At 42.0% G+C, this 16,998-nt stretch overlaps 1 protein-coding gene across 1 annotated transcript in view; it reads left to right on the plus strand.

The window, feature by feature from the left end:
* Window positions 1–9,181: 9,181 nt before the first annotated feature.
* FASN (fatty acid synthase) overlaps window positions 9,182–16,998 on the plus strand; it is a 41,753-nt gene continuing 33,936 nt past the window's right edge. Inside the window, exons 1-3 of the mRNA XM_058851996.1 lie at window positions 9,182–9,322; window positions 15,339–15,485; window positions 16,283–16,435. Coding sequence (XP_058707979.1) covers window positions 15,359–15,485; window positions 16,283–16,435 — 280 coding nt within the window. The 5' untranslated portion in view covers window positions 9,182–9,322; window positions 15,339–15,358. The remainder of the gene's footprint in view (window positions 9,323–15,338; window positions 15,486–16,282; window positions 16,436–16,998) is intronic.

Genomic DNA, 16,998 nt, shown 5'->3' on the forward strand with positions numbered 1-16,998 from the left:
CCCACAGGTCCTATCCAGCTTATGTTACATCTATTTTTAAACCAGTGTATGGAGGCAATGTACCATCTTTAGTAGCTCGCAAGAAAAAGTAATACTTAAAAGGGCTTTCAAAATGAAGAGTGGATTATAAGTATATTTATTCACAGTAGCAGTGCATTGCAGGGACAAAGTAATGTGCATTGGCAGACCTGTAGGACTGGAATGGACACAGTGCTGACACTCATAATTCATGTGCTTTCTTTGTGAGGCTAGGACTGAAATAGGAAGAGTATTTCAGGTCAGGCCTATATTGACAGGATAAGCAAAAGGATGTATTTGAAACATTACTGATAGTGCCATGCAGTTTCGTGATGTTGTATGTGTGATGCAACAGCTCTGGCAGACTTACAAGGACATCAGTTTCTTAATGTCTAGAAATTTCCAGCCACTGTTGCAAAACTTAATGTAGATTTTCGGGGATCTTGAAATAGCAAAAGGGACAGAGGATACTGCCAACGTGGAACAAGTGAAATGTGAATCAGTAAGGAAAAATATTTTCCTGACACCAAGTTGAATTTGATCCCTGTATCCAGATTTATATGAGGCACACCAGATTGGAACTTCTTACACAAACATGCAGGCCCTGAAATACAGCATTGCAAGAATATTATTTTTAAACACTGTTTTTTGCTGCTTAGCTTTCTCCTCCAGGAAAAGATGTCTTAATTCCAGTGGACTGAATTCTGTATTTCAGAAAAAACCCCAAATATATATATATATATATATATATATAAAAAACCAAAATCTTTTTTCTTTTGGAACAACATCATCTTAGAAGAATTATATACAAAATTTTCAAATTCTGCTCCTGATTTTTAGCAGAGGCTTGTATTATTTTGCAGGCCTGAGCTATGGAAATGAATTCAATCTTTCCCGTTTAAAACCACTCACTTGAAGTTAATGCATTCATCAAATACATTGTTACAATGGATAGAACTGTCATTGAGACAGACCAACTTGGAACTGGGCTTTCAGGTACAAGTGACACACACAGAGACTTGGAAGCTCAGTGACAAAAAATTATTTGCAACAAAGCACGCAAGTTTGTTTATTCGAACTTTTTTTTTTTTTTTTTTTTTCCCCCCCAAGTTCAACTCTGTTCAAATTGATAATACCAGTAGATGTGTTTTGTGGAATTTCTGGTGAAACAGAGAACTGTAGCTTGAAAATTATTTTTCTGAACTTGTTGAACAGTTCATTTTTTTCATTTTACATGTACAAAACAGCCTACTGGCACTCAAAATGGTTGGCATGTCAAGTAAGCCCTGCAATTTGCTGTATTTCCAACATATTACACAATGCAATGACTAAATGTGTTTTGAAGAGTTAATGACTACATCTTAATTACTGAAGTGGACTGTTATATAGTTCATTTCATCATCAAATTCTGACCTTGTGTAAGCTTCCAAGCAAGTCAAAAGGCTATGAGATATTTTAATTTTCTCTCTCCTTTCTGTACCTACTAATTTTCAGTTTACTGTAGAAATTAGATGGATTTCATAGCTTGTATGTTAATTCTGCAGATAAGTAGAAGGAAGGTGTTTAGAAGGATCATAGGTTCCTTCATCAGATATTTTTATTGTTCTCTGTTATTGAAAGAAATATAACCTCCTAGAGATAGACAGGTACAAGCCACGGTGATATCAAAAGGCTACATAGGATGCATAGGCTGTACAAGTAAGAAATACACCTCTGTATTTCTTTACTTTTTAAATGTTCTGTCTCAGAGGTTGAGAGTAGGTGGAGATTTTGATGGGTGATCCACATCATAGGCACCTTGAATGGATGACAAGCCACCTTCAAAGAAATGTAGAGTGTTTTTTGGAGTAAATGTTAGGCAGGAGGAGGGGAAGCTTTGTAAAACCTTTAGAAAATGGAAATTTATTTTCTTCTATTTGTCTTGGTAAACTTACTGTTTTCTATTGAAGATACTTGCTAGTTTTTCAGAGGGGAAAAAAAGCAAACATCACCTATTGAAGTTCAGCTGTAATACTGCATTTAGTATGAAGCCAGTGCTGTGAATGGTGCTGTGTGGTACTGTGTGAAAAGCTCCTTATCAGCTCCAATCAGCTATCCTTGGGTCAGTGGAGGCTGGGGTCAGTGCAGAGGGAATAAAGGGTGTTAGGCAAGATGTGTCCCCACTAGTCATTTGACTTACACATATTTATCATAGATGAAACTCTGTATTTTCATGTCCCTACATTTTTGAGAAACCCCACCACCACAAGTACTCAGAACTGTGTCCTGGGTTTAATAATTTGGGCTTACATTGTAGCCTAACAAAGAACAGGAGTGAGCTGCTTTGAGGTAAAGTAACTTTTTTATTTATCACTTGATCTTAGATACTGGAGTTTCTTGTACTGTAATTCTCATTGTAACTTGCAAAGCTCTGTCGTCTGAAATTCCACTCTTCGTGGATCAAAAGTTACCTTAAGTGTTTCCACACTAGACAGAATTTCAACAGCTTTGACATCACTGACAGTTCTAAGAGCAATCCATGTGGGTAAAAAGCTGGCCAGAGAAAGAATCTGGTAAAATATTAATGAACAGAAACAGTACTCTGGCTCTGGCTTCATTCCAGCTCCAATCAGAGAAAGACTCATGATCTCTTTTCTGCGTTACATAAAACTTCATCTTTGAAGCGTTTCACAAATATTAACTAATGCCCCAGCTACATTTTCCTCATTTCTATGTTCTTCTTCTGAATAGGAACTTGTTTGAGTTGGTGTTCCTTCAGAAGCACATTTAGCCATAGGCATATATCTAGTGACAAATTTCTTAAATGAAACTTCCATGTGAGGAAATTTCACTTTGCCTGTATATGTCTACATATATCTCTTTCATCCTGAAAGAAAAAAAAATAAAAAAAATCTATGAATGGTAATATCTGACTGAAGTTAACACACATCAAATAGAAGATATGTTAAGCATTTCAATACAATAAACATTTAGTTCCATTTACAAAAGCAGTTTAGGTGCTTAGCTATGATCTTGCTAGCTCTGGTTGCCACAGTCACTTGTGAAAGTAAGTTGCAGGCTTGTAAATTAGGTGTGTTTTTTCATTGGTGTGCAAACCAAGTTACTGCATTTCAATAGTATTTCTAATTCCGGGGTATTGATTCTTTATCTTTTTCTAGTTTTTGGAACTAACCTTACAAGTTTACAGTGGTTGGTTTTAAATTTCTGATAGTACACATTTTTGACAGTCCAACATTAAAAACAGCCATGTAGAATGCTTGTGTTCTGTGGTGTTGTTCCGAATACCTAACTGAATAGCCTTTACTAGGTAGAACTATAGTTTCTCCACTAAAGACAGGAGACAAGCATACAGAAGTCTTCACAGAAAGGGATGCATGTGGTGCATTGGTGCTTGGTTACTTTACCTTTGGAATTACACATTAATTTCTGAAAGTCATCCCCTTGGGTGAATGCAAAAGGCCTTTGAAAACTGAGTATTTAAAAAAACAGACTGTCTGTAAGCAGTGTTAACTGTGCGCTGTCTGTGGATCTGCTCATTCCTGTTATTTAGACCGCAAACAAGAAGTAGTATTATTCTGCTGCTGTTCCTGTTCAAGAAAGTAATCTTGGAAGCAATACCTTTACGACACTGCTGCCTGCACTTTTCTAAATGGTTGATGTTGTGAAATTCTGCTTTCTGATCTGCCAGATGTAGAGGTATTCTAATGATTAAAGTCCATTTCCCAGGCAGGAAAATACACGCAACGATCTTCATGGGCTCAAGCATCCTCTTCTGTCATTCTTCTACATCTGTAGGATGCCACTAGGTGGCAAGCTGGACAACAGGATTTCTCATCCACAGCTCAAGAGACCATTGAGCTTTTGTCAGCTGTGATTCTCTGCACTGAATGAGCCACCAAGCTGATTCAGTGCAGAGATCACACACACCTGGAACAGCTGGGTCAAGCTAACCCTGTGTATAAAAATTATTTTGAAAAGTGCCATGTTTTGACACTAGCCATGGTATCATGCTTTGCATAGAGCTGTAAACCTTCAATCAATCAATTCACTCCATAATTCAGGAACATGTTGTACTTCCTTTGATGTAGAATTTTGTTTAGACTTTCTACCATGTTCAGTTGACTTTGAAAATTTACCTTCTCATACTAGTAATTTATTTTTGTCAATTTTTGCACCTTTTATTCTAGCTGTGATTGAGCAGTATCTGGGACTGCAGCCTATGATGCTTATAAAGTTAAACTAGTTCAGAATACTGTAGTATTATTTTGCAAGTTTATTATGACTACTTCTGCTGTCTGCTTTGGCTCTCCATAGAAAATCTGAAGTTAAAGTCTCAATGCCTTGAAAAATAAGGATTAAGTGGCTGGAGCCAAACATCTGTAAATATTACCTATAGTTTACAGTGAATAATGTGATTGAACAATTCCACTTATCTAAAGAAACCTGTGATAAGACTGAAGTTCAGTTAGTTGGAGATAATAGTTTTTGGAGAATTATGTGAGAACTGCAAGATGGACTCTGACTGGTATCAGGACCAGTCACACTGCTTCCCAAACAAAGATGTTTCTTTTTGAGTTAGTCCTTTCTGGAAAGACTGATACTTTAGACAACAAAATCAAAGATTTACATACTAAATGCTTTCCTAAGCGAGAGAAGATTGAAAAAAGACCCAAAAGATAATGGTAGTAAATGCAGCTTTCTCAAGCTAACAAGGCTGTGAGCCTTTTATATCATGCATATCCTAACGCATTTTCTAACAATGAAGAGAAGGGTAAACTTGTAAAATATGATTTTTTAAAACAGCTGAACAGATAGGTAGTGCTTGACTTGAACCTTCCAGCTGTTTTCCTCTCTTAAGCAGTCTGATGCTAATGGAGAATGAACATGTACAAATGAAGTGGGGATTGAGCAGAAGACGCTGTGTTATACCATCAATATGGCAAGCCTTAATGGACTCTTCTGGGCCTCCTTTGTACAGAAATGGTCCTGGTAATAAAAGATTTTGACAATGTGGCACTATGGCAGCAGTATATTTAGAGGAAAAGAGTAAACCAGCTCTCTTCAACTATCCAATCTCATAAATGAATACAAACATAACTACAAAGATTTTTTCCGTTTTTTGAGCAGTGGAGTTTGAAGTTGTACATTCAATCGAGCAATCTGAAGAATCTCAGCGAAATGTCAAAACCAAGGATAAACTTGAAACGTCAGCTGAAGATTTGACAGTCAGAGGAACAAGGCTGGAAGTTCAGCAGAAGTTAAAATCCAGGAGTTTATGTTGTGCTTATCTAGTAAAACCAAAAATCTCTTCCAGCATGGCAAAAATCCGTAATTATAATATTAAAGACTGATTTCTATGTTGACAGCATGTTGTAGGTTCACGCTTGCTATTAACTTACTTTGCCACCTCCATATCAGGCCTAATTATCAGCCTCAGATGTCAGGTTGAGATATTTGCAGCCAGAAGAGAGAACAAATACCCTGTTTCATACACTGAAACCTAAAATAAAGGGTTAATCTGTGTACATTATGAGATTACAGTCTTCACTGTTAATACCGATTTATTTTAATTATATATGTTAAAATTTTCTTGCATCATGGATTTAGAAATGCCCAGTTAACACATAAGTAAAGCCTTGTGCCTTCAGGCAGGGCTTGCAGGACTTTAGCAGATATTTTATTGAGAAACTGTAGATATGATTTAAGCTTACAAGTGGGATGCCTCAACCTACTTGTCTTTTTCTAATTAACAATGCAACCGTTAATCCTGTGCAGCTATCTTTCTACTTGAAAGAAAGGGGTTTAAAAACATTACATTTGAGTCTGTATTATTTCTCATCTTCTGTAGCTCTTTCCACTTGTTCAGAGAGCATGAAAGAGTAAAATTTTAAAAATTAAATTTCTATTGTCACACCAGTGATTGTATTTTCCCTTGACAAGAGATAGTACAGACTTTAAAGCAGTGAGAAACACCACTACTGTGTAGAATCATACACTCAGAATAATACAGGCATGTTGTAAAAAGTAAGTCTTAAAACAGATGAAACTGAAAGAAAACTTGAATGAGTTGTGATGTAACAAAGGATAGCTATGTAGTAATGAACTTGCCAGGACAGTAATACAAGTAATCAGTGTATTTTTGTAGCATTTCCAGTAATGCTGAGCTGTCCTGCTGGGATATTACAGAGATTAACTTTCCTATAAATAAAGGAAATGGACATGAAAAATTCAAGAAAAAGCTTTTAATTGTGGTGATGGTCAAGTATGAGAACAGATTGCCCAGATAGGTTAGTGAGTCTGTCTATGGAGATACTCAAAACCCAACTGGACATGGGCCTGGCCAGACTGTTACAGCTGGCAGTTGAGTTGAGGGCTTGGACTAGGTGATGTCAAGAGGTACCTTCCAACCTTCCAGTCTAAGAGATTCTGTGATTCTGCAAGTGGTATCACTGAAGTGAATAGTACTTCTCAGTTGCTGCTAAACATATAAAATCTAAAAAGGATAAATGAAAGAAGAGAGCTAATTACCCCTGAGCATCTTTTTTTTCTTTTTTTTTTTTTTTTTTTTCCCCCTGGAGCTTTTTTAATAGAAATGCTTTCCTGATACTCTTTGCAAAGAGGTGCTCTCTTCAGCACCTCATAATGTGGTAGCAATCCATTTGAGAATTTGAATAATTGTTTTGCACTACCTGCTGAAAATATTTTGATTTAGAGCAAAGATGCAGTGGTATTATAATCAGATGATTAATATGCAAGAAATTTAATGAGATGTTACTAAGCCAGTATAAGGCCTGACCAAGCTTGTGAGGTTCTTTCTAAATATTTTCATTACTTGAAAATCCTGTCATTTGATTCAACATTGTTCGTGAGCCAGGACAACATGATGCACTCCCTTGAACCAGGCCCTGAATGAGCTCTTTCTGTAGCACAAAGCATAGTGGTTTCTAACAAGTACAGGAATTTTGGCCCAGATCACACCAGTTAAAGCACTTACTGGTTATTTCTAGAACTCAGTGTGCAAATTCCAAATTTTATAATAACTGTAGTTCATCTGGAAAGATTTTTTGTTATTTCCATGATTAATATTTACCTATGGAGATGCACAGTAGTTCGGTGGTATGAGATTCTGTGCATGTGTTAAAAGCAGCATAAAAAAGCATTTGCTCCATTATATTTGTAATATTGCATCTGAACCTGGAAAACAGTTCTCTTTATTCCTTACATCGTGGGTGTAAGCTGATGGGCTGCACACTTCAGAAATGCCTTTGTGTAGGTTTGTATGCAGGTTTCTATGGCTGTTTGTTTGTTTGTTTGTTTGCTTGTTAGAGGGGTTTTTGGGGTTTTTTTTTTTGCTTTCTTTGTGGTTGTTTGGTGTAGTGTCCCACTTACTCCCCCTCCCATGTCACCTGACATGCCTGTTCATGCAGACTTCTTGCCAGTAATGCAGCTTTAATTTATTCCATTTCCCTGAGGAACAGGTTTCCTTAAGTCAGCTGTAGGTAAGGAAAGATGATAGGCTGGGTTTTTTAATTTTATTTTACTTGTGGTAGAAAAAAAAAAAGCAGTTCAGTTATTGTACATTCGTTTCAGAGCACTTCTAAAAACACAGCATGTAAGTATGAAAATTAACAAAATACGCATAATAATAAATAATATGGACATACTGCTTAGATCCTGTGTGGGGAGGTTGTACACTAAAACCAGCAGGAAAATTCTCATATATTTCTCTTATGACCAAAATATTTAACAAAATGGGCACTAATTTCTAAGAACCAGATTAGAAGAGTGGCAGTTAGGTACTAGTGTGGATACTGTTGAACTTTGTTGTACAAAGAAAGGAACGCCTATAAAGAAGAGAATTAAGGCAGATCACAGCGTACTGAAAAGGTAAAAGAGGATATTATTTATTGTTGTCCTTATCAAAAGGTTAAAAACATGTTATGTTGAGGAATATATAGATGAAGGCAATACGTCTGCCCCGGGAAGGTCGAAATTGAGCTGTATTGCGAAACGGCAGCGCAAACGCTAGCCGGGAGAGGGGCCTCTGCCCAGAGCCAGTTCACAGCCACGAACGAGAGACAAGGCAGGTGACTTTCTTGCATCCCCGTGTTCAAGCCCACATTTGCCGACCGAAAGGCTTTTTTGTTTCGGAGTGACAGTCGTAGGCAATGCAGAAGAAAATTCAGATTCGTTGCTGTTCGGGTTTAACTGAAGGAGTGCAAGTTACAGGGAAAGTGGATGAAAGGTGATCCACCCCGTTCCGTCGGTGGGAAAGGGGGCGTAGCAGGGGCACGGCGGGGAGGGAACCTCTGGCGCCCGCCCCCCGCCTCCGGACGCTCTCTGCTGCCGCCAGTCAGGGCGGCGCGATGGGCCTGGGCACGGGGCAGCACATCCCCGGCCGGCGTGCCTGCTGCCCTGTGGTAACCCCGGGACCGCGCTCCGCCGGGGTGAACGACCGCCGCCGCCGGAGAGCGATGGGCGCTGCTCGCTCTGCCGGCGGCCCCAGGCACCCCGCAGCCGTCACCACATCGCCTTATCGCTTAGCAACACCGCGCGGGCCCCGCGATTGGCAGGGTCGCGCCCCCGCCCACGTGCCCCCGCCTCCGTATTGGGTGCCGTCCCGGGATTGCGCGTCCGGCCCCGCGTCCCTTCCCTTTGTGCGCCGCGGGTGCGCGCGGGCGCTGCACGATCCGACCGCGCTTGGACCGGTGGCCGCCGAGCCTCCGCGTCAGTCGCCGAGCCACGGTGCCGGCACGGCGCGGCCGTACGCCTCACAGTGTACCTACCCGCGGGGAGGTGGGAGAGGGACACGAAAAGGTCCACGACACGAGGGGTCCGCGCTGCCTCGTCCCCGTCCAAGCCAGCCCAAATCCAGGCACGCCCGCAGCGCCTGGACTTCCACGGCCTGCAGTACGGGGCGGGGAGGGGCGCGAGAGCTTGGCCCGGTACCGCGGGAAAAGGGGCCCGCCTGTGTCCGCCCCGGCCTGGCCAGGGCCCCCTCCTCCCGTGGAGCGGATCCGGCGAGCAGGGGTTGGCATCACCCCGGGTCTGGCCGGGGCGGCCCTGCCCCGGCTCTCATTGGACTGCGGCGAGGCGTAAACTGTCAGCCCATGTGGCGTGGCCGCCGGAGGTGGCGACTGCTTAAATAGCGGTGAGAGCTAGAGGGAGATAGTGAGGAGAGCGCGGAGTATCGGTCGTGCGCAGCTCGGCAACAGCCGCAGCAGCGTCCCCCCCGCAGCATCCTGATCCCGTACTGAGCTGACGACACAGTCTTACCGACACGAAGCCAGCCGCACCTGGGCAGGTATCGGCGGGCTATCGGGTGCGGCGTGCTCCGGAGCGTGGCAGTTTCTGCTCCAGGCTCCGCGGGCCGTTGCGCCCCGTGGGTGCGCTGGGGAGGCTCCATCTTGCCTCTACGCCGGGTGGGCGATGAGGGTCCGCGGGCTCGGTCCGCGCGACCGGAAGGTTCTGCTCCCCGGCCCTGGGGTCGCTGCGCCCTGTTGCTGCGGGCCGCTCTGCTGCGGCCCAGCGCGGTCGTTCTGGGGAGAGTCCCCCACCTCGGCGGCTGGTTACCGAGCCGCAGCCTCCCATTCCGCACGGCAAGGTGGCTGCATTGTGGTGCTGGCGCTCGGCCATCTTGGCGGCGGGCGGGGACCGTGCCGCCGCCACAGCCGTGAGCCCTCGCTGCCGGGCCGAGCGGCGTCGGGGACGCGGCCGGGCCCCGCTGCCCGCAGTCGTGGCGCGCGCCCGGCGGCAGCGGCTGCGCGAGGGGCCGCGCCCGCCGCGGGGCTGGGCGGCCGCGCGCTGCCGCAGCTCGGGCGCCGAGCTCCGCACGGCCTCGGGTGGGCGCCGAGCTCCGCACGGCCTCGGGTGGGCGCCGAGCTCCGCACGGCCTCAGGTGGGCGCCGAGCTCCGCACGGCCTCGGGTGGGCGCCGAGCTCCGCACGGCCTCGGGTGGGCGCCGAGCTCCGCACGGCCTCGGGTGGGCGCCGAGCTCCGCACGGCCTCGGGTGGGCGCCGAGCTCCGCACGGCCTCGGGTGGGCGCCGAGCTCCGCACGGCCTCGGGTGGGCGACGGGCCGCCCTGCCTGGGCAGTGAGGCGACGGCGCTGTGCTCTCACGCCGCGAAGGCACGGTCCTGACAGGCTGAAGAAGCTGGTACGGGAGGAGATCGGCGCTCGACGTTGGGAAGGGAGACTCACCAATAGGTTCTGGGGATCCATCTGAAAAAACGTGCCGTGTATACTGCTAAACTATTTTTTACCACTTCGGTGTAAACCAACGGCGCACACGAAACAGCCCGGTTATCGTGCACCAGTATGGATTTGATGATACGATTCTGTTAGGAACGTGGTCATCATCTCTCTTTGGCTGTTTTTGTATCTGGTTCTTTTTCCACATTGCTTCTGTGGCATACGGCCGTATAAGATACTGAATGCGTATTTTCCTAGCTAAAAGCTTTATTTGTTATGCTTAAATTTAAGAAGGCAGTATTAAGGCTGTGTAAATTAACTTGCATACCCCGTCAGACCACCTTTGGGGGCTTTGGAGATTGTTTTGTCATAAAAAATGGGAGAAGAAACCTCAAGCCACACGAGCAAAGGATTTCAGCTAATTCTGCAGCCTCTATCCTTGAAACAAAATGAAGAGAATAGCACATTGTGAAAGGCCGCATTTAGTGGGTGAATTCAGAGAATGAGGGCAGGTATGAATAGATATTTTACAAACATGATAGAGTACTATTTGGGACTTCGAGTTTTATACAGGTAATTTCTGATCACTTGGGAATCAACCAAGCTGTGTTGATTCTATGAGCAAAGTTTAACTTACCTGTTCTCCAGTAACAGCTTTGAACCACTACGTAGTGCATTTTAAATATAAACACATTCTACTGTTTTTCATTTCTGTTGTGGTCAACCCAACAGGACAAATACTTACCCAAAACAGAGGCCTTTGAAAGATCTTTATTAGATTGAATCTGTAACATACAGATTGATGGTAGGCAAATGCTTTCAAAAGAATGAAAGCCAGACTGTGTTTGCCTCTATTCTGTGGAGGGGTTTTTGGAGGCAAGTATTATATCTCTTCGTAAGTGAAGTTTTTATGTAAGGATAGTTTTTTATCACAAATTTTAGAAATTATAGACAGAGATTAGGAAACCTGGGTTATGATGTAATCATACTGAAAAAACAAAGAAAACAGTCCTTTTGTCAATATCTGTGCTGAAAAAAGCTATGGAGGAGTCATGAGTGTTTCATTTTACAATAATAAAAGCTCCAAAAAAGTTGAAGGTTTGGACTGCCTAGAAACAATAGCAGAACTGACTTTAAGGATTCTGTCACACCATGATGTCAGCTATCAAATAACAGTGAAATAAATATTTTGATCCTGTCTAGGAAAAGGAAATGTGCATCAGGCAAAACAAGGTTTGGGTTTCATTTGTCATTTCTTTGCGAACAGCTGTTTCTCCCTCCCTCTCCCCTTCCTTTCTTCAGCAAACCCTAGGCGAACAAGTTACAGCAGAATGAGTTTATGTTCAGTGGTTGGCAAGTCAGGTATGAGCCGACAAAGGCATCAGATTTTACCTTCACTTTGTGTGTAGGTTTTGGTTTGGGATTTTTTGGCTTTTCTTTCCCTCTATAAGCTTATATGCTTAATGGTCAGAGGGTTATTTCTGTAAGGAAACAGTAGATAAAAGTATTGTAAAAACAGGGATGGTGGAAAATTATGATTAATACTTTTTTGATTAATTTTTGGTGCCAAATTATGAGGGGCTGGAAAAAAAAAAAGTTTTCAATGCAATAGAAAACAGTATTTCAACTTAAGAGTAGCTTTGATACCAGAAGGGATTGTTAGTTATTACTAGTCACAAACTGAATGAGTCAGCAACAAAGTAGATTTGCTAAAAAATATTGTGCAAATCCAGCTAGATGGTAGTTTAGGCTTAACCGAGGTGTCTACTGCACTGATACTTCGGCAGAGGGAGGGAAGGTTGGCTGTGGTATGTTTTTCACTCAATTTAAAACACTTTACAGTCGTCTGAGGAAAATTCACACAACTCAATTTAAGCAAAAGCATGGGATAAACTGAGGAAGAAAGATGTTGGGTGTCTGGTTGGATTCAGAAAATATAGCCTTAAGAAATAGAAAACTCCTGTTTGTCCTTCGTTATTTTCTTTGTCTCCTGATTTGACCTGTTGCTTTTGAACACTTTGCTCATCAGAGGTAGTAGGAGCAGTCTGTATGTTTGCTGTAGTCTAATTTTCTTTAGAACATGTGTAGAAATAAATGTTCTTTCTTGATCTGTGCTATGCCCTGTACTTGAAAATCTGTCAGTGTACTGGGTTACTGTGTATAGTCAAAAAATGTTCTATGGAAAACAAGTCTCTATTAATAAAGTAAAATAATAATACAATACACCATTTGGGGGCAAAGTTAATCAACCTTAAAACAGTTTACTCTCTGTCAAGGACGACTGAAAACATTGTTGATAGCTGTAACAACTTCTGTAATCACTGTTTAATCAGGGATGGCTTGATATCCATGACTTTTTTTCTGACCACTCACGTTTTCCAACAGCAGAACATCTCTGCTGTCTGCTGCTTAATCCATAATTTGTATCTTATCTTAGATGTATGCATTTGGAGCCATTTGTGGCAAGTCTAAATCCTTCTGGTTCTCTGTGTATTAAAATATTTTAATTTGTCGCACTTCTTACAAGAGTTAAAATTATCTTCTTGGCTCTTGTTCGTCTGATTTTGATTACTGCAGCATCTTTTTCTCCACCTTTGACATAGTCTTGCTCAACTACATTCATAACAAGTTGGCAAAAATTGTTTTGTTGATGAATTTCATTACTTCACTGTCTGAAAGAAACATTTAGTCAATTGGTTGTACCTGGATAGAGTTTTTCTGATACTCCAGGGAAAGATATGTAGGATGGGAAGGAACAATTCCGGAAATCATGTTTCAGTCTTCTGAAATAGAAATTATATTTCTTTCCCTAAAAATCATCACCTGAAGAGCTGAGGAATAAAATAGTTATACTTAAATTGTCACTGTCATGTCTCATATCTTAAGCTTAAATAATAGATTTTATGCCCAAGATCTCTCTTTCCCCGCCCCTGAAAGCGTAGTAGATTTGTGGCTCTTGTCTGGTTTTTAAAGGTACAACGGTCCTTAATAATAGAAGGCCAATAATAAAACTGTACTAGTTTTGTGTGAGTGGAAAAATGGAGAGGTTTCTCTTCAGCATGGAGTGGACTGGGCCTGTTACTACCAACTTAAGTTTTGGGGACCAGTTTCTTGGTGAGGGCCTTTTTCAGTTTGGCCTTTAGTGTTTTCTTTTTTAAATGAACGGGAGTGGAATAGACCTTCTGTTGTTTGGGTGTTTAACACAAGACCTAGAAATCCAAGCTGTCCTTTTGGGGGCATTTCTGGTTTTGCTCCCAGAAGGAATGGACTGGGTGAAGTAATCATCTCTTCTGCTTCAGTGTTAGGTGTTGCATAATTCCACAGTTACTCCACAGATCTGAATCAAGATTGCTGCTGAAGGAAAGAAGGGTGAAAGAAGTCAGGCAGCCTCTGTAGTGCTACGTTCTGGCAGAGCTACGCCTCAGCTGTGCAGAGGGCCCTGCTTTCCTTCTACACACCCCAGCAGCCTCATGCAGCTGGGGGAAAAGGGCACCTTGCCTGAGCAATGTATGGTGTGAAGGGAACAGAGGCCTGTTTCTTGTTCAAAAGGAAATCCCGAAAGAGGCTGCAAAACGATGCCCAAATGAAACATCTTGGGTTGGTAAAACAGCCACTAAACATTCATCAGAGAGTACCCATTAGTGCTGTGCTTTGGAGAGGATGATGAAGCACCAGCAACACTTAAGCAATGGGCCTGCTTGCCACTATGTAGCGTAATGTCTTATGGAAGTCAAACTTCAGCTCTTTCGTAACAAGCCTTTTCCTTCAAAGTTATTAAGGCAGACTTGTAGTTGTTTGCATGCCTAGTTTTGTGGTTTTTACTTGTTTAAAATCCCACACATTGAAGAATATTTTGCTCCTACTTACCAGAAGGTTTATTTAAGGAAGTACTGTGAATGCTTTCTATCTCTTTGGTTCCTGCAGCCATACTTTTATTTATTTTCATATTATAAAACTACTACTGTGTATATGAGAATTTCCCCTACTCCTTTGTCTACTTAGGATCTAAAATTATAATTTGATTTTAACTGCAACATCACGTTAACTTGCCTTGTCTCTATTTAGTTATTAATATATTTTTACTGTACTAGAAGATAAAGGAGTGTAGGACATGAACTATCATTTGGTACTGTGGTCTGATACAGGTCTCCTGCCATGCTGTGTTATGCAGCATGATGCTTTCTTGTGGTATTTGAGATTGGGGTCTTGAATGCAAATTTCTTGGGACAACAGCTGAAGTTTTTCATTCTGTCTGTGTTCCAGATCTGTTCTGGCAAAGCATGTCTTAAAGCACCACCCTCTATCATGTGTAGTCAGTTCTACATTCCCAGTTCTTTAAATATGTGGCAGTGAAGGGTGCAGTTAGGGAACACTTTAGATGTAACGCTTATTTCTTTGGTTTTGGCATTTAAAATGATGCTGAATTCTACTGTCATCTTTGTGCTTTGTGTGGGTTTTCTCCTGTGTGTGTGTGTATGCGGGGGTTTGGTGTTTTGTTGGTAGGTTTGGTTTGGGTTTTTCATCAGGTTTTTGTTTGCTCAGTTAATTGTGGGGGGGAAGGGGGGTTAGTGTTGTGTATTTGGGTGGGTAGTTTTGTGCAGTCTTGTAGTTTTGTTTGTTTGGGGTTTCTTTTTTTCATGTCCAACAAATCTTTTGATTATTGATTCTTAAGTTAACATTTAACTTTGCAATGATTGTAGAACTTGTTTTGCTACCTCCTAGGTTTGCCTTGTAATTATGTATTTTACTATGTGTATTTCATAATTTCTCCACCCACTTCTGCTCCAGCATGTTAATCTTTCTTCTTTGCTGACTTCACACAGGCTCTGCATGTAGTAGAGGTAGACTTACTCATTTTCTGGTTGTCATGTAGAAACTGGTGGTTCTCAGAGCCTGATGCTCCTTCAGGATCATTTTTTTCATCCTTATCAACCCCATGGGTCTTAGGGTCTATCTGATTAGTTGGGTTTTGGTTTTTGTTTTTTTTAAATAGTAGACACTCCATGGGCTGTTCCTGTGTGGGTGTTCCTGCAAATACGCTTGTTTGTCACAACATGTCAGGAAGACAAGACACGTATACTTTGCTCGGTGTGAAATCTTACTAGCCTTACTGCTTTGTGGATCTCAGCAACAGGGAGAAGTTAAGAGATGGAGGACGTGGTGATTGCAGGCATAGCAGGTAGGCTGCCAGAATCTGAGAACTTGCAAGAGTTTTGGGAGAACCTGCTTAATGGAGTTGATATGGTCACAGAGGATGATCGGAGGTGGAAACCAGGTGAGTGTTTATTGTCACTTCTTTTGGAGCCCTGAGTTCTGAGTGTTTCAGAGGAATTATCCTATGAAAAGAGAACTTATGAAATCGAAATCCTGCCAGACCTGAATTAACTTCTGATAAATCAAGAAGAAATTTAGTAACAGAATACTTTTATGAAGGTCTCGCGCAATGCATTTCGTAATGTTATGTCCTGTGCAGTAGCAGCTTATAAATAATACGTAACTTACTTTCAAATAAAAGAAGCATTCTGACAGAGCAGCTAGACAACATTAATCCTATACCTGCTCCTGATAGCTGTGACAGTAACACAGCTCTGACATTCTTCTGCATTCAGAAGTAGCACAGGGATTCCAGTTGTGTGGTTTATGGCTTTTTACAATGTTCCTTTTGTCTCATTGTCCTTTTGAAGTGTTTGACACGTGTCTACCTAATTCAAGCTAGTGATTGCAGAAGTGAAAAGCAGCTTTTGTTTTTCTTCTAACTGGTGACTGACTGGAACCACCACTTAGACTGTATGTGCTTGGTACAACTTGCCAAAGCAAAAATGATTAAACTGGATAGATGTCTTTTTCTGCTATATCCAGGAGAGTTCTAAAAATTACAATTGTTTTTGCCAATGCAGCATTCTCATTCCAGATGAGGTAGATACTCTTGCAGCCCTCTGGGTGCTGCACAGTGGAGTGATGTTACATGAGTAATTGACAATCAACTGTGGTCATTCTGTACTGTGTCTCTCAGCTTGTAGCTGCTTCACTGTTGATATATTTTGGGTCTCAGTGACAAATTTTTCTTCACAGGAATTTATGGATTGCCCAAGAGAAATGGAAAGCTCAAGGACATAAGCAAATTTGATGCATCATTTTTTGGTGTTCACCCCAAGCAAGCTAATACAATGGATCCTCAACTTCGCTTGCTGTTGGAAGTTTCTTATGAAGCTATTTTGGATGGAGGTAAGCGGATGAATGACTGAAGAGGGAGAATTAAGCTGTATTGTCTCTGTGTAACAGGTGCAGACATGCACCTGTGTGATGAGAACTCTAACAAGGAAAAGCATCACATTAGAGAGGCAATCCAAGACATGGTATGGGGGTTACCAGATCCCAGTATAAGGGTTAGAACAAAGCTGTTGTCTCTGGAATACCAACAAGGAAATCAGTGCTGACTGCTAGCCGATCTGTACGTATGATACAACCAGTATGACAGAATCACTTCAACAGTCAACAATTCAAGAGCTTTTCTATGTTCTGCTCTACCCTAATACTCCGTAATAATGCTGTTGTTAGAGGAAAAGAAGGATGACTTGATTAAAATTCTCATTCATGGTCTAAAAGAATCACAGATGGCCTGATATATTCCTGTCTATTGTCTGGATTCTTAGAAAATCTGTAGCATTTGATCTGTTTCTATAGAAGTTTTTCCTAGGAATTGTGCTTTCAGAAATAGGAGCCTCTCTCTTCTATCACTTCCAGTGTTTTGAGATTTTGAGTTACTTATCTACCAAGCCAAGAAGTTT

Source organism: Poecile atricapillus, chromosome 17, assembly GCF_030490865.1.
Source record: "Poecile atricapillus isolate bPoeAtr1 chromosome 17, bPoeAtr1.hap1, whole genome shotgun sequence".
Classification (NCBI taxonomy): Eukaryota; Metazoa; Chordata; class Aves; order Passeriformes; family Paridae; genus Poecile; species Poecile atricapillus.